Source organism: Mixophyes fleayi, chromosome 3 (genome assembly GCF_038048845.1).
Source record: "Mixophyes fleayi isolate aMixFle1 chromosome 3, aMixFle1.hap1, whole genome shotgun sequence".
NCBI lineage: Eukaryota > Metazoa > Chordata > Amphibia > Anura > Limnodynastidae > Mixophyes > Mixophyes fleayi.
In genome coordinates, this window is record NC_134404.1 from 319,289,894 (window position 1) to 319,313,825 (window position 23,932).

Consider the following 23,932-nt stretch of genomic DNA (forward strand, 5'->3'; position numbering starts at 1 on the left):
CAATAGAAGAATAGAGCCAAACGCCAAAGTACCTTTTAGCTGTAAGCAGAATGCCGTCCTATAGATTGTATGGAAAGCAAGATTCAGAATAACAGTCTGTTGGTCCAGAAAATCGTATACAGAAAGGTGTCTGGAATCCAAAAGCAAGCTTGCCGACACTCTCACTGGTAAAAACCAGTAAATGTGTGAAACAGACCCCAGGGCTGCATGAGTAAACTTAAAGTCAGTACAACAGAATCACCTACCGGCGCGTTTCTCCACCCACTCAACGGTAGTTTCATCAGAAGTGAAAGCTAATATAGGCTTCTTTTACATTCCTGATCATTCCCCAACACTTGAAAAATTTTAAATGCCCAATACATTTGTCAAAGATATTTTTTGGGGATAAAGTCAATTTATTTTAGCATGAAAATATTTACATTGCTTTATCTTATTTTAGTATATCATTTATATTTGATGTGGTTTTATTATGTCATATGTTATATTATTGGATCCTTGCGTGTGAGCTGATGAGGGATTTGAACAGGAATGAAGGAGTTAATTCAAAAGAACAGATGTTTCTAATCAGAGATGGTAAACAAAGACTTGCACAAACTTCTCCAAAGTCTCCATTGCATCCAAGGGAGCCAAAAGGATCAAGATACGCCTATATACCTTCTTAGCCAATTGTAATATGACATTTGTAAATTGTAGTACAACCTACTTTGGTTGGTACTAAAAGTAATTGTCTGGTCTTTTGGACGACCAGAGATTTCAGGACTGAAATTGATCTGATAATATTGTCACAGCGCAAGCTTTTCATTTTTTTTTTTATTTAATAAACCTTTCAAACTTTTTTTTTCCCTAAGAGTTTCTTTAGCTGAAGACATTCAATTATTGCTTTAACAATTAGACAATAACTGGGCACAGAAGTTGAACCAGTACCGGTTGGACAATACTGTAGAAGAGTCTGTCTAAACTGTAACAAGGAGATCTCTAATGCCTTTGTTTGAGGAGCACACATACGTGTGGTTTGTGGTATCTTTCTTTCTTTCTAAACACTAGTAATGGATAAGCTGTAGGAAAAATAAAGTGCCTACAGTTGGTTCATTGGTAAATAGATGATGATGAAGACGATTGGTATACTTTGGCTCAACATATCTTAGCTGAGCTATCCTTGCTGTGCAACTAACTACAGGAATGTTCCAAAATAACACAATCTAATGCAGATTATTCTTCTCCTCACATTGGAGAAAAAAGCCTCATGTCCTCTATTGCATAACTGTGATCCTTCGCATCTGTCAAATACACAATTATACGTCATAGTTAGGTAATATATACAGACACTCATCCTAAAGGAATCCTATCTACCCAGACAGCCCTTTTACTAGCCCATCCTTTCCATTATAAGTAGAGGTAAAAATGTTATATAGTGAAATACTCAATAAAATAAACAGTTAAGAATTGGATTTGCTCAATACTGTATGTCCAGGACATCACCTAACTTGTTACATATAACAGGGGAGACGTAGAAACCACCCTCACTTGCTCATGGGTGTCAAAATTAAGACCCCATATTTCAAAACGCGTTGCACATGTAAACATACTTTATATGGATTCCAACCAGTATAATGGAGCAATTGTTTAACTTTCTATCCTGGGTGAATTTTGAATAGAAATATGGCGGCATCCAGTGAACAACTTCTAAATGGTTTTTGGTGTAATGAAAGGCGGGACAGTCCAGTTCACTTATTTAAGATATTTGGCACCGTAAAGCGGGACGTCTACCTTTAACTATATACGTGCTAGCGATCCAAGTCAAATGCATTCAATTTAGTTTCAAGGACGCTGGTGCATCATCAGTTGGTGCCACAGAATAATGAATTAAGTTATTGGAAAGAGAAGAAAATCAATTAAAATGTAGCTAGAGACTAGAAAACAAGGGACATATTTTGTAGCTTTGTGTCTGAATTGCTCTGATCATGCATTATGCTGCATGAGTCCCTGAGCAGTTACCGTGGATGTTCTCGTCATCTACTTCCATACACAGATACCTAGGTGACCTGCACTATCCAGGGGAGCCGACACTGTTTTTGTACTTCCTGTCCCTTGACAACCAACTCTATAGCTCTGTTGTCAGCGTGCCATTCGTGCCTATTATACTGTAACCGGCTGTCTCAGATAACAGTCAATTAGGGGAAAATGCTCTATGGAGAAGGATGCCGAGAGATATAAGCTAGAAAACAAGTTTGCATGGAGATAGATGATGCGGAAGGATCTTCAAAGTAAGTTATAGCATTCTTTATACAAATGTTTTACAACTGGGTCATGGAAAAGGAAAAATGTTACTGAAAGCCGACAAACACTTTCTAACATGTAGTATGCATTAATCTGTAACGAAGATAAAAATACATGTAGTTCTAGTTAGATACATCAAAAATTCCAGAACAGGAAATAAGACCAGTATTAAGTATGAGTATAGAATTCATCCTTGCATGCTGTGACATATAGTTCCACAAGTAGGGAAAGCCATACTTAGTCCGCTGTAATAATTTACTGTTGAGCTGCTATTTAGGTCCGGTAGCTTGGTTGTGGAAAAATAAATATTGATAATGGGCTCTTAGACACAGTCAGAAATGTTCCCGTTACTGTCAGTTTTCTTTTGGATTCCCATCTATGAACTGGTTAATGTTGCCGTTAATTGTTTAATAGTTGAATTTAAATAAAATGGTAACTACAATTAGACGCAACAAGATACTTGTTGAAAAATAGATGTAACCAAAATTGAAATACAGTTAAAGGTTCTCCATAACCCTAGGATTAGCTAGTGCTGGATCAGAGAGTCCTACAGATTGCAGGTTATCCGTGTTTAATCCTGCAAGTATTATGGAGCTGTCCAAATAAGCGAAGGGCAAAAAGAAAAATCAATTTTTTCTGCATTAATGAGAAATATAAAAAAATTGTGCCACTAATATTTCACTACAAACGCCTGACTGCTATTGTAGCTCCCCTTCATCTGCTACATAGGCTAGAGGCGCACCCCTTGCAGAAGCAGTCAGACCCAGAGGGGTCCCTATAGGCAGACCATTGCAGTGACAGGGGCCGTGGCTCAGGGTGAGGAGACCCAGCTCGCCGTGCAGCATTTTATTCTATAGAGGGTTACAGATAAGCGTGAGATGGGGATGAGACAGAGGGGTAAATGGTATTATACTGGGGGTAACAAGAACAAGCTTTTGCACTTGCTGAGCGGATTCCATAGGATGCACTATGAGATGGCAGCCTCTTCATCAGGCAATCTAGTAGGATTTTCCATGACCCTCCCAGTGGCAGAGTCTACCACAGTCTGGAAACCTAGGGAATTGTCCGACGTTCCAAAGGGACGTTTAGAATGGAGGACTGTGGCCCGGTACACGCAGGTGTTTAATGAATAGGCTTGGAGGGATGAGTGTGTGGAAATATTTTCATTACTCCCATTGGAACCCTTTACTCTAGGCAGGGTGGGATGACCAATAGTAGGAGAGATGAGGATTATGGGAGGTGGTATAAAATGATCCCCAGGATGTTTGGGAATTGGTCTCAGGCCTTTGTGATTTTGTCTAGTCTATTTGGGGGAAGAGTGGCGGGGAATGGCATCTTTTTGGATATATGGATACCATCCGAGAGCCAGAGGGACAAAGTGTAAGAAACCTAAAATCGGCAAGGGATTACCCAGAAGAGTTGAGAGATAAACTGATGCAGGTGGACTTGGGGCAGATTGCAGCTATTTGGTTGCTTTAGGGCAGGGCCCACTAATAGCAAATTAAATATAGAGCCTGCATTTCATGTGTTCCCAGTTCAACCATGATGTTGTAGATCATAGAAAACTATCAATGGAGTAAGAGGTACTGGCATCAGTACATTCATGGCACATATGGTTATTTTGCACAAGCTGCAATCTCTCTTGGGACTGATGAATTTTGCAAAAAAGCAGCATCCCTCTGGTAGGAATCTTTAGTCACAGGTTGTCTAAAGAACAGCTGGTAAGCGGGCCACAAATCACTATCAGGGTAACAGAAGAAACAAGGGAAGAGCTGAAGATCTGGGATGAATTTCCATGCGCTAACAATGGTAGGTCAGCCTGGACTGTGCTTGCCTCAGTGAACCAGCATCTGGCTAAGCTAGTCTTGCAAGTTTCAAGGAATAAAAGACCTGGCAAAGGAAATTTAAGTATGATAGGCCAAAAAAAGATACAAAAGCTGAGAAGTAATAGAGTATGCCGATCGAGAGAGCGAGAGAGAGAGAGAATGTCCAGTGAGAGAGAGTGCGAGCTATGTCTAGTAAGAGGATCCACTTAACATGAGAATGGAAGTTTCCTTTCTCATCTTCAGTTCACAGATATTTTCAGACCAAGTAGGGATTATCTGGGGTTGAAGAAGGTGGAAGGGTTGGAGAGGCAGAAAAAATAAGATAGTAATTTGCTCACAGACATATGGTGACATGGTGGATTATACACAGAGCTAATTCAAGGAATTTGTTTGATTGTAAAAAGGGGAAGGTGAATAATGGTGTCTACATTCCTTTATTAGATGGGAGAGGATCAATATCAACAGGGGATGTCCTGAGGGTCTATGGTGTAATGAAGGAACATGATATGGGGCTTAATGACGTTTAAGTTATGTTAACAAGGGCAGCACAGGTGTTGGATTATATGTGACAATTGAAAATGGTTATTGCTGCAATGTTCTGTTTGTTGACTATTTCAGATCCAGTTCAGTGCCTGGCATGGACGGTGGGGCACTCCTATGGTTCTGGGTGGCATGTTAGGCATTGGTTAGACCAGAAGTAAGCAATTGGGTTTGGCAAAAGGTGTGGTAGTTATCAGAATCGGATGCATAAGGGGGCATAAGATGGAATGATGTGGTGGCAGACATACAGAGGATAATCGTGTGCAGACATGCTAGTAATTCATGGGGTAGGTAATAATTTAGGAGTGGTCCACACACCAAGCCAGTTAGTTGGGAGAGGGAAATATTTACGCTAAGATAAAGTTAGAAAGGGTTATGCGAGCTTGCATCACATGTTTATAAAGAAAACAGGTATGTTGGTGGATATAAATAATCATAACTACCATCTCTATTTATGTAAACGCTGTGGGCAATTGGCTTCGGATCTTGAGTTATAGGAGTGACAATGTGTGAGTGGAAATAAGTCGAACTGACACTGCACAAAAGATGGAATATTCAGGTCACTATAACCCCAGAACTCACATGACAGTTCTCACCACACAGGTTCTCTGCAGCCGTGGATCCAGCTAGGTCAATCTCATAGCTGCTTACCATTAGTTGTAATAACATTGCTTTTAATGTAATTACATTAGATCATTAGTGGATTTATACACCATGCAATATACTACATTCTTTTTTTAAGCTATTTGGCCAAAAACCACTTTGAAGACAAATTATATATGTGGTTCTACAACGTATTTTCATCACATAAACATAGTAATGTGTACAATGACTACAATATGAGTTTATTGTCCATGAATATCCGCATAGCGAAACTGCCTCGCCCAGTTTATTCTTGACAAGTTGTGAAACTAGAAACCTGTTGAAACTGGCCCCAGGAAAGCACACCAAAATACCTGGTGAGACAGCTCTGCTCTACAGAAAGATGCAGCCTTATGACGATAGAAAACAAACTCTCAACACATACATTTACCGGAACATTTACAAATCTACAGCTACATTATGTACACAAAACATATGGAGACAATTGCCAATTTAAATTATTATTAATAATACATGTGTTGATTCATACAGTGCCTTTCTCACACAGCTCAGTGTAGTTTAAAGGGGCTTTTCAAGAAAGAGTTGGTAGATCCACTACTTCAATACCATATATAAGCACTTCTGCCGTCTCTCCAAAGCTCCAACATCCTCTACAGGTCTAGTAGTGCACTCCTGGCTACAGTGGCCATCGCAATCCATACATACAACAGTAATCCACTGCTCCAGCTAACAAGTTATAGAGACCACACGATCTCTGTGCAGTGTCTAGCCCGATGTGTAACATTCCACCTATCCCACTACCACAGCCAGAGCGGAGATCTAGGGAGATGCATAAACAACATTACTTTCTAGCACAAGTGTAATATTGCTTTTCTTTGGTGCGCCAACTATTGGATTGTTTCGTTGTTTGTCAAACAGAACTTGAAACAAGAGGTCATGAAGGTCACAATTTCATATTGTCACGACCAAATAATAAAAAAAAAGAAGAAACAAAAAGATACAAAAAGGATGAAATGAAAGCAAGCTGCTACACTGGCAGAGCTTCTGTCTATACAGGATCACTCCACCAGTGCAATCATCACAAGAGCGCATTTTTACACTTTCAGAGCGGTCAATGTATTTCACGAACATGTTTACCTCTCCAGCACCACTAGAGGGAGCTAACAGACTACTACTATTACTACAATAAGGGTTAATGCAGCCTTATTGTGAAACAAGCATAATAGAAGATACAGTTGAGTTCCGTGACCATATAAAGGCACAAAGCAGCAGACAGTGCTTTTATACAGGTCATGGGGACCTGTATATTCAGGTAGGGAACGTGTTATTCCTTAGGATACATTTTCACTCACATATAAACGCAATACATGCATACACAAAAACGTACTATAATATATCTATATCCATCCATCTCTCTAATATATATATATAATCAGTTTTCCACAGCAGCTACCTCTGTTCCGTTAACAACATGTACTATTATTAAATTCTTGGGAGCCTGGGGATATGTTTTACTCAAGAAACTGGGAGGTGAACTGTGATTTCCTCTCCATTAACCCTCCCAGCTCCAGAATCTACATAGGTGGCCCTGCGCTTATAATGAGCCACACGGTCTGAGCAAGTGGAGTGGGCGATTAATACCGCTTTCATGCTGCCGCCCCGGCAATATCCCGGATTTTTCAAGCCGGGTTTTTGCCGGGGCTCGGAGCGTCCCAGCTCAGAAACACCATTCATACTGCACCTCGGACCCGGGAATTTCCCGGGTTGACCCCATTCATACTGCACAAGTCTGTGCCCTGGCAATTTGTGGGAGTCATCACCAGAGCAGTTTTCATTGGCGGAAAAATGGTGATGTCATTGAAAGGTGACTGGTTTTTTGACGCATAAAGATGATGCAAAAGTGGGTGGTGATTGTTTACCACATTACTTTTCATCATGGCCGTCATTCTCCAACAAACTCCGATTCTGCTTCAGCTTGATCTGCACTCCACCATTTCTCCTAAACTCCTTCTCGAATCTTCCACGGGCTCCCACCGATGACATCATCCTCCAGAGACAGGCAGACAGCCAATCAGCTTGTTTTCTGTGCAACCCGGGTTGAAAAACCCGGGTTGCACCATTCATAGTGCAGGCAACCCGGGTCCGACCCGGGAATTACCCCTCGATAAATCCCGGGTTGAAGACCCGGGTTTTTAGACTTGTACCATTCATACTGCACCAAGACCCGGGTCGTTTGAGCTCGCCCCGGCAAAAACCCGGGATTTTGGTGCAGTATGAATGGGGTATAAGTAATCTGCTTCACTTAAACAGATTGAGCACAGACAGAACGAAGGCACTACCAGGGACTGTCCCTGCTGGAGGGAGAGGCTTCACGTCCTAAGAGACCCAGAGAAACTCCGCTCCTAGTTATATAGCAGGTGAATACACAGCTTACTGTAATAAAAGTAGTAATAAAATATATAGGCCAGGGTTCCTGTTTGAGTGACACTTCCTGTGAAAGAACATACTCTTGTCTTAATGTGTTTTAGATGCTAATTTCGCCTTCAAGTTCCTAAATAGGTAATGTATTAAAAGGTGTATTATAGTATCTCTTCCATAAGTTACAGACAAGCGTGTCTCTGAGGAATTATACATAAAGAGAAAAAAGAAAATCCAAAAGTTCCATAATTTACACTGGAGATATTTATAAATCTTGTGCACAGATAACCGCGCGAAGGCGCTGTAACCCATGACAACTAAATTGTAATTTTGTAAGTGAAATATGGAAAATGAAAGCAAACATCTGATTGGGTGTTAAAGTTTATTACTTATTTACTAACAATATTGCAATAAACTAGCAGAACTTTAGAACTCTGTAAATCAAGATCACAGCCGTCACCTTTACAAAGGACCCACTAATTCCCGTACACCAGAAGATTCTAATACCACAGCTAGTAGCAAAATGAATTACAAGCCAATTAAATCTTCAACATCTTAAACAGAAATCCCGGCCCTGTCACAAATAAAATAAAAGTCAAAGTCAGCACTTCTGTGGACTTTGATCTTTCAAAAACAAGCTCCCAAGAACTTTTTTCACCCTTACTAATAACTATGTATTAAGCTCCAGAGGTTACACCAATAACACAGCCAGATGTCCTGTAGTCAACCAATAGGAATGTGCCACGGAAAGGATCATGGGAAAGATCATCATGTTACAATGCATGCTTCGCATTGCGCAATCATCATCATCATCTTCTACGGAACTGTACCTGAGACAATTTTGTAATATTATTACTAATTGGTTAAAGAAGTTGCTCTAATGTGCTGCATAATCAGAAAAGATTTCAACGCTAAATCCCCAGTTCATATCTAGAGGACTTACGGCAATCATCGAGGACAGCCAAGCTGGGCCTTGTAGTACCACCGCAGCAGAACTACAGGGTCCTTACATAGACATTGGCCACAACACGATGGGCAGGAGCTGCACAATTACAATATGAAACAACTGGATGAAATGACTTGTAATTTTCTGGATGGAAACAACACCCATAGAGGGACAAAGGGTAACGGAAATGGGAGATGGTGGCGAGAGGCCAGCAGAGGGCTGTTATAGCTGTTATGCTGGTGGAGGGCATGAAACTGTGGTGTTCATGAGACTGCTGATGTGGGCACAGGGCTGTAGTTGGTGAGCACAAGTCTTTGGTGGGTATGAGATGTAATGCTGGGCACAGATCTGTATATATAGCTGTTATGCTGGTGGTGGGCATGAAACTGTGGTGGGCATGAGGCTGCTGATATGGGCAGAGGGCTGTAGGTGGTGAGCACACGTCTTTGGTGGGTATGAGATGTAATGCTGGGCACAGGGCTGTAGGTGGTGGGAACAAGACTGCAATACGAATGAAGCTGTTATGTGGGCACACATGTAATTTATGCTAAAGAACTGTGGTGGGCATGTTATACAGGACACAGATGTGAGGACGTGGGGCTATATTACTCATGGCATGGGGCTGCACCTGGTGGGCATCAGTCTGCAATAGAGGGTGTTTATCATTTCCTATACTCTCCTTACAAACTACTCTTTCACTGTGCCATACATGGTGTAATAAATATCTTTTTCCCGCATACTACACCTGTAAATAATTTTCCCCATCAGGAACATGCCCCGTGCTATGTACAGCACATGCTGTACATCTATGTACACACTCTATTTACTTGGCTTTCTTGCCTTATTCCCTACACTCCGCTCTGCAATCTGTACCTCAACCATGTAGTTCACAATAACTGCCCAATACCCACGTTAGACAGCTTTGTCTGATGACATTATCGGATGAATGTATGTGTTTCAGGAGGGTCGGTAGCGTTACCAGATTTAACCCATAAAAACATCTGATAATAAAGTCCACTGTCACATTTCAGTGAAATAATTATTATGATCTTTACCTCTCTTCAATTCTGTTCTTGTCCATAAGAGGCTGCTTGATCCACTGACTGATCAGTCTTTGTCCCTGGGGGGTTTTGCACTTATTTAGTAGTCCTGCCAATGATTGTGTGCCAGTTGTGTCCTCAGCGGAGCCCTTTGTGAGAAGAGAAAAACCCAAAACAAAACTAATATATTAATTAAAATTAAATTTATATGTAACCAAATATGTAGTTGTAACAACTTACTGGTTAGAGACGCGTTATCAATAGCTCTGCTACAGTGCAGTGTATTCAAAGAAGATTTCACGGAAAAGTAGCAAATATAAGATATATGTGCACAGTTGTGGCAGTCTGTTTAATGGAGATATACACCTTGTGACGTCTACTGTATGTTAGGCAGTGACCTTCACCAGTGGGAAAACATAGACTTCTGTACCAAAGTCACAAAGTACAGAAGAGTATTTGAAATCTCATTTCAAATATTCTACCTCTCAATCTCCCTCTGATCTGCGCCTGATCTCTAAACACTCTCTAAAAACCCCTTAAGTGATCACCCTACTCCCATCTATACCACCCATACTGGCACACCGTCACAACTGCCCCAATAGCCACTCTGAGCCACACTCGCTCCTCGACTCAGCTGTGCCCTTTTCCCACTAGACTGTAAGCTCTCATGAACAGGACACTCCATACCGTCTCATATCTACCTTGTATGTCCCTGTTTTATGTATTTCCTGATTTTCACACTGTCCAGTGCTGCGCTGACTATGACACCCTACAAATGGATACAATTACTAATAAAATACGGTTTACAGAAAACAGTTCCTGCGCTGGGACATAGGAATCTGGTGAATCCAGTGAAATGAAGGGATGAGAGTTATGGGCAACACCAGATTGTTTCACCAGAAATAGGGAAGAGACCGCATTGCGCTTTACTACTCTGTGGAAATATATGCTTCTCACATACTTGGTGGACGCAGCACGGTGGCTTAGTGGTGAGGTTTTCTGCCTCATAGCACTGGGGTCAGCAGTTCAATTCCCGACCATGGCCTTATCTGTGTGGAGTTTGTATGTTCTCCCCGTGTTTGTGTGCGTTTCCCATACTGGCTGCTGACAACATTAACACTAAAGAGGGAATTTAGACTGTAAGCTCCGACGGGACAGGGACTAATGTGAATGATAAATATTCCCTGTACTGCGCTGCAGAATGAAATCAGTGGCGCTATATAAATAAATGGTAATAATGATGGTGTTTCCAACAAAGTTTTAACTTGGATCTTGCATGCAAATATTAACCTGTCATTTTATGAACTTGATGGGGCCGATTCAATTCGGCCGCGTTATTCTAGGTATAACGCGGCATGCGCACTATTACCGCTACTGCAGTAAAAGTTGGCAGTATTATCGTTAGTGCAATAATTTTAACGCTGATTTTTGCTCCCAGCCCTCAGGGCCGCAAGCAAAAATCCAGGCTAAAATGATCAATTATTAAAGGGCACTTAGCGCCACATTATTCCTACATCAACGTGGCCGAATTGAATCGGCCCCTATGTTTAAACGCTGAGCAAGTGAGGACTCTGCGGCTAGAGAAAGTCCAGATCCCCAACATAAAAAGGGAAGGCAGACACGGCCACTTCCAATTGAGCTGGCATAATTTGGTCTAAATTGAACCAATCAGTGCATGAGGACATCAGCTACCTAGTTTAGTCAGTCCGATTTTCCCATGGTGATCTGCTCTATAAAAAAAAAAAAATATGACTACACTATTCATAAGACCTAACTGCAAACATCCTACGTCATGACAACACAATATACATTTCACAACAATCATTAAGCACACTGTGAGAATAGAACATAAACAGTTTTTTTGCCCTAGAAAAAAAAATCTCACTCTCTAAAGCTGGGTACACACTACAGAAATTTCCACCAACTTTTTATGCCGAGCGATTTTACATGCGATCGATGTTCCGATCGCTCGGTCCATGGACTGCATACACACTAGCCTTGTTTAGGACGATGAAGGGAAAAGCGGACGTCCCTTTAGCGACTTTTTACAGCCATGTTGTCGTGAGCAATGATTGTAATTTCATACTCACGGTTGTGGATCGGTCGGAAGTTTATACACACTACACAGCGGAAACGAGATTGGAGCGAAAATATTAACCGGTACGACCAACCAAATGAGGCGACAATCATCCATTTGGGCAGACTTTCGACCATCGTGTCACTGCACACACTGACCCCACTTTTGAACGAGCGGTCGTATGTCAGCTGTTTGAGCCGATTATTGGATGAAAACAATGTAGTGTAGTGTGTACCCAGCTTTACACTAAAGCCCGGGAACAACTACCTAATGCAGTTTGTTCAGTCTCCCTTGAGAAGACAAAACAGTCATACTGTGGACACAGGTATCTATGCTGTGGTTAGATACTGAGATCAGACTGGGGACATCAGGGACAGACATTAGATCAAGTTTGTTTCCCAATTCGAAACCGTGAGTTGTCGATAAAAACTAAACATTGTGCGTGAGTCTGAGTTAAATAGACTTGTCATTCTCTTTCATGGCCCCAGGGATTAAATGCGCAAAGGGATTGTTTTGTATACCATTAACCCACTGTGCTCTTATCAGTTAAGCATCATTGTACATATCTGCATTGTACAGGCATTAATGAACAAGAAAAAGAAGCAAACATTCCAGAACGGAAGACTAGGGTTGTTTCTCCCTCAATTCCCACTTAAAAGACAAGCCTGCTGTAACTTGCACTGTGCCTACACATGAATAGAGCTTGCAGCATTCTTTTATCTTTTGGCAGCTTTACATAAATAGCTCAGTAGACCCACACCCACATTTGCCAATAGTTAAAAACAATTTTTACTACAGACGTCGGATGTTATTGCTATCCAGAATCACATGACCAACGGACATACTATGTAAACCAGCAATGGGCAACATGAAACACTTCGGGGCCCGCATGGGAAGCCCTCCAAATTTCAGAAGGGCTGCATGATACCCATATAAGTTAAAAAACTATACATTTAATCAAAGAAAATGCCACCTATCTGTAATAACATACCAGCAGGCATGTTAAACAAGAGTTACAAGCTATAAAAAAAAAATCTGACAAAGCAGGAAGGAGCTGGGGCCCGCAGGGGAAAGCTCGGAGGGCCACATGCGGCACTAACGCCACCTGTTGCCCATTACTGCTCTAAACAGACATAGGAAACCTCACCAACTTAACATAACCTGAAGACTGGACATGATCATAATACAATTCAGTTAGACTGCAAACAGGCAGGTCACTACTTTATCAGGCAAGCTATGGCCACAATAATCCGACCCCTAATGAAAATAAACATTAATATTTCGGAGTCCCACTGTGTCTCTTCTCCCACAGTACAAGGTGTATTCACATAGTTGGACTTGTCTTCCAAGTCATGCTACAAACTGTTCTGCTCACACACGACAGGGGAGCTAAGGCGCAATCAGCAAGTCATCCAGAGAACTGCACAGCACAGTAGGCAGCCTAGACCTGTGCACTATTGTCTGTAGTACAGAGGGACTCTCATATATGTACGGAAAGGTCATTTTCCTACAGGTAACATCTACTATTTACTCATCTTAATACATTTCACCTAATACAGCATGTGGGCTAAGAATAAATACTTATGTCACTAAACATAAAGAAAGCAGAAGTATGTAATTATCAGGTATAATTGGGAATTTGTGCTGAAATCAGAGGCCGATGGCACACCTATGGCATCATTTATTTGAATAGGAGCCCAAGGCAAGTTTACATGAAAGGCTAATCTAGAAAATCACTCCCCAAACACAAACAGAACAATGACAATCCTAAGTGTCAAAGTTCACACCCATCCCGTTTAAACACAGTGACAGCAGTATATATATATATATACACACACACACACACATATACACACACACACACACATACATACATACACACACACACAGGACTCCGAACCAGGGACAGCAGCTTTCCTATGCAGCTTCTGCACATTTTGTGAAATCGAGTGAGAAGTGGTTCAGATATTATGGAATAAGGGGAACAAACTGTATGTAATGCCTGTCCCTGATATTCACTGTATCACAATAATGGGATTTATGTACTTACGTTAAATCTCTCTGAATCCATCTGGGGAACACTGCTACATTGGGGTTGTATGAGGGTGCAGGAGTTGGCAATTAAAGAGTTAACTAAACTTGCTGCTGACGCCTCTCCTCTGCAACCACTACCACCAGCCTCAGTGTAATACCAAGGCCCCAAGGAAAGAGCAACCAACCAAGACCACACACCAGAAGAGCAAAGGGAGGGAACGCAGTGTCCCCCAGATGGATTCAGAGAAAGATTTAACTCAAGTACATAAATCCCATTTTCTCATTCATCCACTCTGGGAGACACTGCTACAATGGGGACATACCAAAGCAGCCTCCCTTAGGAGTGTTCCCACCTAAGGGAGGGAGCCCTCTGATAGCCCAGCGCGCAAAACACTTCAGCCGAACCATGCGTCAGACGACGCAAACACGTTAAACCGATAGAACTTCTTGAAGGTATGAACAGGGGACCAGGTGGCCGCCCGACACAGTTGATCCGCAGAAGCCCCAAGGCGCGCGGCCCAAGACGCCCTCAAGGAACGAGTGGAGTGAGCACTGATCCTCGCCGGCACAGGTTAGTTTAAGCTTACACAAGCCTGCTTAATCATGGACTTGATTTAACAAGCAATGGTTTGTTTGGAGGCTGGCCAACCCCTCTTTTGAGAATCGTATAAAACAAAGAGGGACTCTTTCTATAAAATGATGTTCTATCCACATAAATCCGGAATGCCCAAACAACATCTAAGGATGCAGGTAAAGCAGACTCAGACGAAACCTCTTTAAAAGAAGGAACCACAGTCCTCCTCCAGACGACTTATGCTGGGAGGAGGTCAGGGAGGGGATTGCCAAGAGCTCGATCTCTACATTAATTAAGGAAACTGCCTATAAAGTGTACTATAGGTGGTGCTATACTCCTGATAAGTTGTCTCAAATGTTTCCTACGGCCACTCCTAGCTGCTGGCGGGAATGTGGCCAGAGAGGTACGATGCTACACATATGGTGGACCTGCCCTCGCATAGTTCCTTTCTGGAACATGGTTCTTACACTCATAAACTCTGTGTCAGAACAACAGATAAGTAAGGATCCCTGGTCATTCCTTCTCTCTCGCCCTATACCTGATGAGAGCGCGCCCTCTAACAAGCTTATCTCCCATTTTCTGGCAGCCGCTAAATCCCTAATAGCAAAGCACTGGAAAGACCCTAGGGCTCCCTCTATGCAGGAGTTACAGTCGTACATAGGACATGTCGCAAGCATGGAAAGTATAACGTGCTACCTTCATGATAAATCATATAACTTTGATAAGGTGTGGGCCCCGTGGTACTTTCTAGAAAGCCGTAGCTGCGTTTAGAGTACGGCTCCTCCTCCTGCAGATGGAACATAGCTCTTGGGCCGCCTCTGGACCCCCCAGGCTGGAATTGGTGCGCGGATGGTGAGTAATGTCTGTATGCTACCCCTCTCTCGGGCAGTCATTGTAACTGTGTGTCCTAGCTTTTCCTAGTAATGTTCCAAGTTTGCGTGCCTATCGGTTTATTAGTTATATTGTTGACAATATTTGTGCCTTTCTACCCCCCACTCTCCCCTCCCTTCTCTTTCCCCCACCGATATAAAAGTATAAAACTCAGAGGAAACACTTTGATTGTTAAGATTTTTCTTGTCCAAAATGTTATCTGTACTGTTCCTGTTGTTTCCTTTACAAATAAAGAGTTTAAAAAAAAAAGAAGGAACCACAATTTATTGATTAATGTGGAACCCCAACACAACTTTAGGCAAGAATGACGGAGCTGTCCTAAGGACAGCCCTATCTTTATGAAAAACTAGATATGGGGCCTTGCATGACCTGGCACCCAACTCCGACACCCTACGCACAGACTCTATGGCCAACAAAAAAACATCTTTCCATGTTAAAAGTCTCAATTCAATCAAATCTAACACCAAATTTAAATCCCAGGGAGCCATGGGCGGAACCATAAGGAGGTTGAACCCGTAACACTCCCTGGAAAAAAGTACGAACATCCGGTATAACTGCCAGTCTACGTTGAAAGAATACCGAAAGAGCAGATACTTGGACCTTCAAAGAAGCCAGCCAAAGTCCTGCTTACAAACTTGTCTGAAGGAAAGCTAAGCGACGGACTAATTTGAAAAGGTCCGCTCTGGAAGAATGCCGTTCACAATATTCAATGTAAGCTCGTCACACCCTGTGATATATGCGAGCTGAAGAAGGTTTGCGCGTTGCATCAAGGTCTGCACTACCTTATGCGAGAAACTCTTGGATCTCCAGAGACGGGCCTCAATAGCAACGCCATTAAATCCAGTCGACGAGAATCCTGATGATAAAATGGCCTTTGGCTTAGCAAGTCGGGACGACGAGGAAGGGCCCAAACCGGTCCGTACGCCATTTGCAGAATGTTGGCGCACTAGACTCGTCTGGGAAAATTAGAGGCCATCAGGATTACCGGAAGACCTCCCAGACAAACCCGTCTGAGAACCAGCTGAATCATGGGAATCAGTGGAAAGAGATATCCCAGATAAAAGTCCCAGTCCATAGTCAAGACATCCACCGCTGCTGTCTGGAGGTCCCTGGCTCTAGAACAAAACCTGGGAACCTGGCAATTGTGTCTGGATGTCACTAAATCCAGATGCGGCAGATCCCATCTCTGAACCAACATCTGAAAACCTGAGGGTGAAGGGACCACTCCTCGGGAAGGAACGAATGTCTGCTCAGGAAATCTGCCTCCCAATTCTCGACCTCCGGAATGAACACCACCGAGATGGCTGGCACAAAGTTTTCGGCCTAGGTGAAGATCTGTTTGGTCACCTTCATGGCCTCCGCACTCTTTGTTCATCCCTGTCGGTTTATATATGCGACTGCAGTCATGTTGTCTGGTTGGAGACGTACTGGTCTGCCCTGTAAGAGACTGCGCTCCCTGAAGGGCCAGAAGCATCGCCTTCAACTCCAGAATGTTGATTTGCCGGAGGCAGTCACAGCTTGTCCACAGACCCTGAAGAGGGAGACCGAGGACAACTGCTCCCCAACCCTGAAGACTGGCATCCGTAGTCACAAGAGTCCAGGACCAAGAAAAAAAAAGAACTCTTTTATGTGCTCCAAATATAAAATAGTGATGTGTGACTATTCACTTAGAGAATTCTATGATAAAACTCTGTGATTAAGTGATTAAATTGGGAATAACAATTTCCTATATAAGAATATCGGGAAGTTATACAATAATGAACCTCCTCAGGGGACTTAGCTGAAGGATGTCAATTGCAGACGGAGGGAGTCAGCCCCCGCAGAGAGTCCCCAGTATCTGTCAAGATACACTGAGCACTGCCGAGTACGGGCGCGAATCCTTCCCGCTCTGGAAAGTACCAAGTGCTGGGAGCGACTCTCAAAAAGTCTCCTCTAAACACAGCCAGAAAGTAATCTCCTTCCGGATATACCTCCGATGTACAGAGTCTCTCTTTCCAATGCTCTGATTGGATCTGCTCCTTCTGACCTAGCTGCGGAGATCCAAGCCCCCCCTTTGCCACAGCAGGGGACTTGGTATCTTCCGGTTAATGGCCACTCACCTGACAAGACTCGGCGCTCTATGCCATGGGCAGCGCGTACCTGACGGGAGGAAACTGTGACGGTCGGCAATCCTGCGGCTGTCACAGCGTGAAAATCTCCCTCTTTAGTGAGAAATTTCAGAAACATCCAGACCACCATATGGAACGCTATTACGTCCCCCTCTAGATGTCAGCGCTGCCGGCAGCACTTACATATCCTCACTTCTAATAAAAAAAACAGAATAGAAAAACAAGAATAAAACTACACTAATCTATAGCATCAAGTACTGGACACAGTACCAGACAGCCCAACTCCTTGGGCACTTAAACTACACTGAGGCTGGTAGGGGTTGCGCAGAGGGGAAGAGTCAGCAAGTTTAGTTAACTGTTTAAGTGCCAACTTCTGCACCTTCATACAACCCCATTGTAGCAGTGTCCCCCAGAGTGGATGAATGAGAATTTTTTTTATTTTTGGCAGGTACTACTTAATGTGCTTTATCTGCTTGTCTGCCTGTGCAAGTGTTGTTATCACAGTTTACATTCAATCGCTAAATACTTTTATGTACTGTTCACCGTTTTTCTTTCCCAATATCCATCATCTTAAGAAAATCTGCTCTGGATGAAGGTCTCCATTTTTGTGTGGACTTTTTATTTATTATTATTTTACTTGGCCAACAGTTTTTGACTTACCGTATTTATTTTTTTATTCTTTCAAACAATAGTCATTCCAGTGAGATTGTATTTTAGTTGTTCCTTTATTTACTTTGTGGGCTAAAGTGACCCATCACCGTCACCGACTCCTAGATAACCGATTGGCAGCAGTCCCAGGAATATTGGCTCAACCCTGAATACTGCTGCTTCTACTGTACGTATAGGACTGAGTTTAAGACTAAGATTAAGGAAATGTCAATTATTTAAATAACTTATAGCGGCAGCATTTTAAGCCAAAAATAGAGTGTATTTTCTATATTATGGCTTACCCTATATACAGGTCTAAAGTCTTACGAGAAAAAGAAAAATGGAAACAAATTTCAACATAACACCTAGCCCAGGGGTGTCCAACCTTTTAGCTTCCCTGGGCCACATTGTAAGACGACGAGTTGGTTTGGGCCGCACATAAAATACACTAACACTAACGATAGCTGATCATCGAAAAAACCATAGAAAACATAGTTAACATATTAAACTTACTTGGAAATGAAGTTAGTAAGAGTTAGGAAACCTGTTGCAGAATCATGATTAAAGCAGTAGTCCCATTACCAGCTACAATTTAACTTACCTGCATCTGCCCCTTAGTGGGGTTTGGGGAATTAAATTAAACTTTTTTTTCCTCTCTTTCTGCACCCATGAATCATTTTTTTTATTGACCAGTTTGAAATGGTCACCGATATAGGTAGCATCAGGAGGACTAATAGAAATCTACAGAGATTTGAAGATAGGGTGGCTGGAAAAATGGCTCATGGAGCAGCCTCCAATGAGGGTAACAGTGGGTGATATTTTCACCCTACTCAGCACTGCACATTTAAAATGGTTTAAAATATTAAAAATACAATTATCTCTTAATATTTATATTAGATACATACAGAGAACACAGCTAGTTCATAATTGCATGGTGCAGAAAGCCCAAATTCAGAGTAACAACAATAAGATACTGGATAATCTTTCACTGCTGCTGATAGTTTGCGCGGGTGACTCCTCTGTGCTGCGCTACGCAATGGATGTCGGGTGTGATGACGTCACCCCCGACATTCACTGCGAGCGCCACACGGAGGAGGAGACCAGGGAGGGAGCCGGAGCACCAGCTGACGTGACCGCAAGGTAAGTATTTTTTTTTTTTTCAGCGCTGCCCCCTTGCCACAAACAAAACTCCTGCTGGGCCACATTTACAGGCATGCTGGGCTGCATGCGGCCCGCGGGTTGGATAACCATGATCTAGCCATTTATGACGTTTTACATTGAAATCTAGGACAAGTGGGCTAAAATAGCAGCTTATGGTCCCTGAACAACCTCCATGGGCGATAATAATCTGATGGAAATTAAATCATTATCACACACCCTGGAGAGTGACCTCTGTTGGCCTATCTATGGGGTTATCTTCAGACCACAATAACAGACAGCTGAGACAAGGGGAGAGTGCAAACTACTCAGTGCCGATAGGCATAATACCATCCAATCTTTCTGCTTAGTGGTAGGATCGTTCCAGCAGAAGCCCTATGGAAAGCTGCTCAGGTTGAAACGATATGTAGACCATGGTCATCAGCTGAACCAAGAGGAAACGGCAATGTTGTGACAGTATACAACATCGTAATAAACTTATTATATAAAGCCCATCAATCACTTCCTGTAATAATCATGTAGCCAGCCAGTTCGTCATCAGCTATTTATATAGCGCCACCAATTCCGCAGCGCGGTACAGAGAACTGACAGACTAGGGTCAATTTGATAGCAGTGTGTCCTAAATGACAGGTATAGTGCTCTCGTAGGTGGGAACGCTGATCACTAAGCCAGAAGATTCTTTATAACACTAACTACAAATAAAATTCCATACTGAACAACATTATATGCGCTCACCTGGAAAAGATTTAATGCACCCACTGCTGCATTGTCTAGTTTCATGTACTGACTCAGGTCGAAGCTGGTCAACTCAAACTGCCCAAAGTTTGATTCATCTGATAACAGCTCCAAATACTTCATGACTGCAGACAGAGCCGACATTGCAACCTATAATTACAGGAGGTTACAGTAAGGTTAGCAGCACAGGAAGAATAATGTATACATATTAAAAAAGGAAAAATACATTGATACATTGGTTAATATTGAAACCCAGCACTGCTTCACCAGGCAACAACTAAGTACTGGTCACTAGCTAATTTCATGGCACCTACCAGTCCTATTTATCACGTAGTTTAGAGGGGCAAATCTGCACTAAAACCAAAGCAACCAGTACGTAATTAGCTTTTATCTGTCTAGTGCAAGTCACACAATGACAATCCTCGTACAGCTTATGGGCAGAATAATGGGTGAAGGATAGGTTGCAATATCACAAGGTCCAGGGCTAGGACAGTTTAACCTTTAAGGGACATAGCAGAAAGGTTAGTAGGCAAGGTGACCTTTTTGCAGACGACAATAGGGATCATTTAAATGGTAAATTAAATAGTAGGACATGAGGGACAGACCAAACGGTGGGCGCTGCAATATGATTCATAGACTTGGTGGGGGCAGAACCCTTAGTTAGAGAATTGGTGTTGGGGTGCAGCGATAGCGTAACCTACAGAGAAGATCGGGTATGCCAGTAAAAAACAAGCTGAAAGATGAGGCGGGTACTATAGGCACTGCACCCATGTTTACTTGGCCTGCTACCAACCTGATCAGTGCAGCTTGGCTACACAGGCACTTCTGGATTGTAACTCAAAAATCTAGTAATGGCAGATTCATTTTAGGTTTGTGCCTCATCCATAGTAACGTAAGCTAAATGCTAACTAAGATGGTGCAAGCAAAAGCATTTTTTTTTTACTAAGAACAAAGGTTTTTATTTCGTTTTTTCATATCACCTGGAACGTACAATAGAAGGCACTGAAGTGAGACTTCCAGTAACTTTGAGATAAAGGATATAAGAAATGCTGAATGCTTACAAGGAACACAAATAAAACTATACACGTCTAGGATCCCTCAGTCACTCAGCTCTAGGCTTACCTGTTTCTCCATCTCCGGTAATGCTGCACTAGTAACTTGTTCTCCTTTCTTTGCTTTGAGTAAACGGTTCAGATCTTGTACACAGTCCTTCGTGGTAAACTCTCCTTTCTTTCTATCAGTAATCAGGATCCCACCTCGCTGGACAATCTGTGCATATTAGTTAGTGAACACAGATAATTTTAAGTATAACAACACATTAAAGAGTTTTTCTACTATAAATATAATTTATGAGAGTTTATTGCCAATGGCCAAAATCATTTTATAGTCAGCAGCTGTTATCATAGTAAACATGACAATCTTCTCTGGAGAAACATTTCATGTGAAATCAGACTGCGCACATTGATGGAACCTTTTCTTAGACTTAGGGGTATATTTACTAAACTGCGGATTTGAAAAAGTGGAGATGTTGCCTATAGCAACCAATCAGATTCTAGCTGTCATTTTGTAGAATGTACTAAATAAATGATAAACTAGAATCCGATTGGTTGCTATAGGCAACATCTCCACTTTTTCAAACCCGCAGTTTAGTAAATCTAGCCCTTAGTCATCAAAACCTTTTACATCTGAAGATTTTTTTAATCTAAAAAGAGCTTTCCTTAATTCTGCCATCATACTGCACTGCAGCACACTTAGAACAAGCTCTGTACATGTTTTTATTAAATAATCTATCTGAAGTAAATTTGTTGTTTTGAATTACATTTGCACAATACAGGCCAGCAATCGTTGGCGCTCCTAAAAAAGCTTTTGCTTTTAGTTTCAATATATATGTATTAAACACTGACTTGTACCAACCCCCTTTATCAGCCTGGCCCCCCCTGAATACTTCTCCAACTTCCCCACTGTGATACTGTGACACAAGCTGATCGCATTTCATTACAAAATGTAATATTCTGTCTTAATTGTATCCATTGTTAAAATATAATCAGTTACATTTGATGACAAATTCTAAAAGCAATTGCAGTGTATACTAAATTATTTGCAAACTAGCAATAGTCTATAGATATGCAGCCTTCAGATTATATTGGCACTTATATGTCAGGATCTCTGCTCTCAGTCACGCCTGTTATTGTCAGGAAAATACTGAGTGAGTGATGGGTACCTTGAGTTAATATATGTGGGCATTCTAACCCTAAATCATGCTTCTTTGTTGTAGTTTCTTCTTTCCTGCTCTTCATCTACCATGACAAATAATAAGTCAAATAAGTTTAGGTGTGCCAGTGATTCTGGATGGCTTAACAGTGTCAGTCCCTTGTGGTCTTGAGAAACATAAATACTGCAAGTGATTTTCATAACATTCACCTGTCTCACTTTCCCCATGTCACCAGCAGCATCTCCCCCAGGCATCACACATTCCTTTGGCCCAATCTGAACAAGCAAGGCTTCTAGATTTGAGAATTGATCATTATCCGGGAATTCGCAAACTCCAAGCCGCCTGAACGTTGAATCCACATAACCAACACCAACCAATCGCTGTCCATCAGTACTGACCAACCGGACGCCAACAACCCCAACGGCAGAGGAAATATCGTTGTTTCCAAATAGAATCTCCTCAAACTGCGTGAGGTTTCCTGGCGACGCCTGGAACGGACAAGAATTTACTTTACACGTCCAAGTACAGTTTACATAACAATGGCGAGCGCAAGCAACAAAATTAAAAATGAGTATTGCAAAAAAAGAGATTATTTTTGTTATTTGACAAAGCAATTTAATGTATGCTGGAAAAAGACCAAACACTTTTCTCTGGTCGTATTTATATTTTCTCGTTCCCTATTTAAGAGGTGGACTCCGGAGGGTAAATTTATCAAGCTGCGGTTTTTAAAAAGTGGAGATGCTGTCTATAGCAACCAATCAGATTCTAGTTATTTATTTAGTACATTCTACAAAATGACAGCTAGAATCTGATTGGTTGCTATAGGCAACATCTGCACTTTTTCAGACCCGCAGCTTGATAAATTTACCCCCTGTAATGATTCTGAAAATGGTTTTCCACCCGTTTCTCTCATATCGCAATGCATGGGGCTAATATTTTACAAAAATTATATATTTAAAGTCCTTGTTGGTGCATTTCTGCATTATCGCCGCTTCTCAACAGTATTATATATGTCACAGTGGAGTGTTGCATTGGTTTCATGCAAAAGTGTGGACAGTAAAGCGACACAAATTGAATATGTCTCAGGGTGCTCACTCAATCATCAGACAATTTCGGCAACTATACACCAGGACAGCCGTGTGTATAAAGCACAACGAACACAGAATTGGCATAAAAATTTGCTACATTGACATGTATATAGCATATATGTGCTACCTCTGAAATTCCATTCTATAGGTACCAATGTAAAAATAATTAAACACCACATTTAAAACATGGCACAGTGTGTCTCATCGGACACTAGCCTTGTCCACAATAAGCATATCAGGCAGCAGACATCTTGTGATCCTACAGCTGCAAACAACCCCCACCTGATACAAAAAATTAAATAAGAGGTATAAGTGACAGAAGAATCCGGGAGTGGTGAGTCTGGGACAAGAGACACAGATTAGAGATTCAAGAACATGAAGCAATGTTTACTTATTGGATCTTTACTTTTTCAAAATACGGCGCTATATCTCTAAATCCATCCCCATTTACCACCAGGTCTATTCTCTGCATAGCAGTATGTTAAAACGCTCCATCACATGTCACCCTCGCCCTAAATATTTTTATATATATATATATATTACACCTCAACAAATAAATAATTTGACAGATTTAATGCACTTTTGATCTATACCTTAAAAGCCAGTTGCCAGTCATTGTCCTTTGAGGATTTGCTTCCCGACTTGTTTTTGTATACTTCAACACGGTACTGACGAACAAGAAGGAGGTCCCTCACTACAGATTCAAAGTTCATTTTACTGAGTACCACACTCTCCAGTTTTTTGCTCCCTACAATTA

At 41.9% G+C, this 23,932-nt stretch overlaps 1 protein-coding gene across 1 annotated transcript in view; it reads right to left on the bottom strand.

The window, feature by feature from the left end:
* The window catches only part of MSH2 (mutS homolog 2), a 90,983-nt gene that overhangs the window by 65,354 nt on the left and 1,697 nt on the right, over window positions 1-23,932 (bottom strand). Inside the window, exons 2-6 of the mRNA XM_075204110.1 lie at window positions 23,769-23,923; window positions 22,297-22,575; window positions 20,998-21,144; window positions 19,876-20,025; window positions 9,666-9,799 (exon numbers count right to left, since the gene is read on the bottom strand). Coding sequence (XP_075060211.1) covers window positions 9,666-9,799; window positions 19,876-20,025; window positions 20,998-21,144; window positions 22,297-22,575; window positions 23,769-23,923 — 865 coding nt within the window. The remainder of the gene's footprint in view (window positions 1-9,665; window positions 9,800-19,875; window positions 20,026-20,997; window positions 21,145-22,296; window positions 22,576-23,768; window positions 23,924-23,932) is intronic.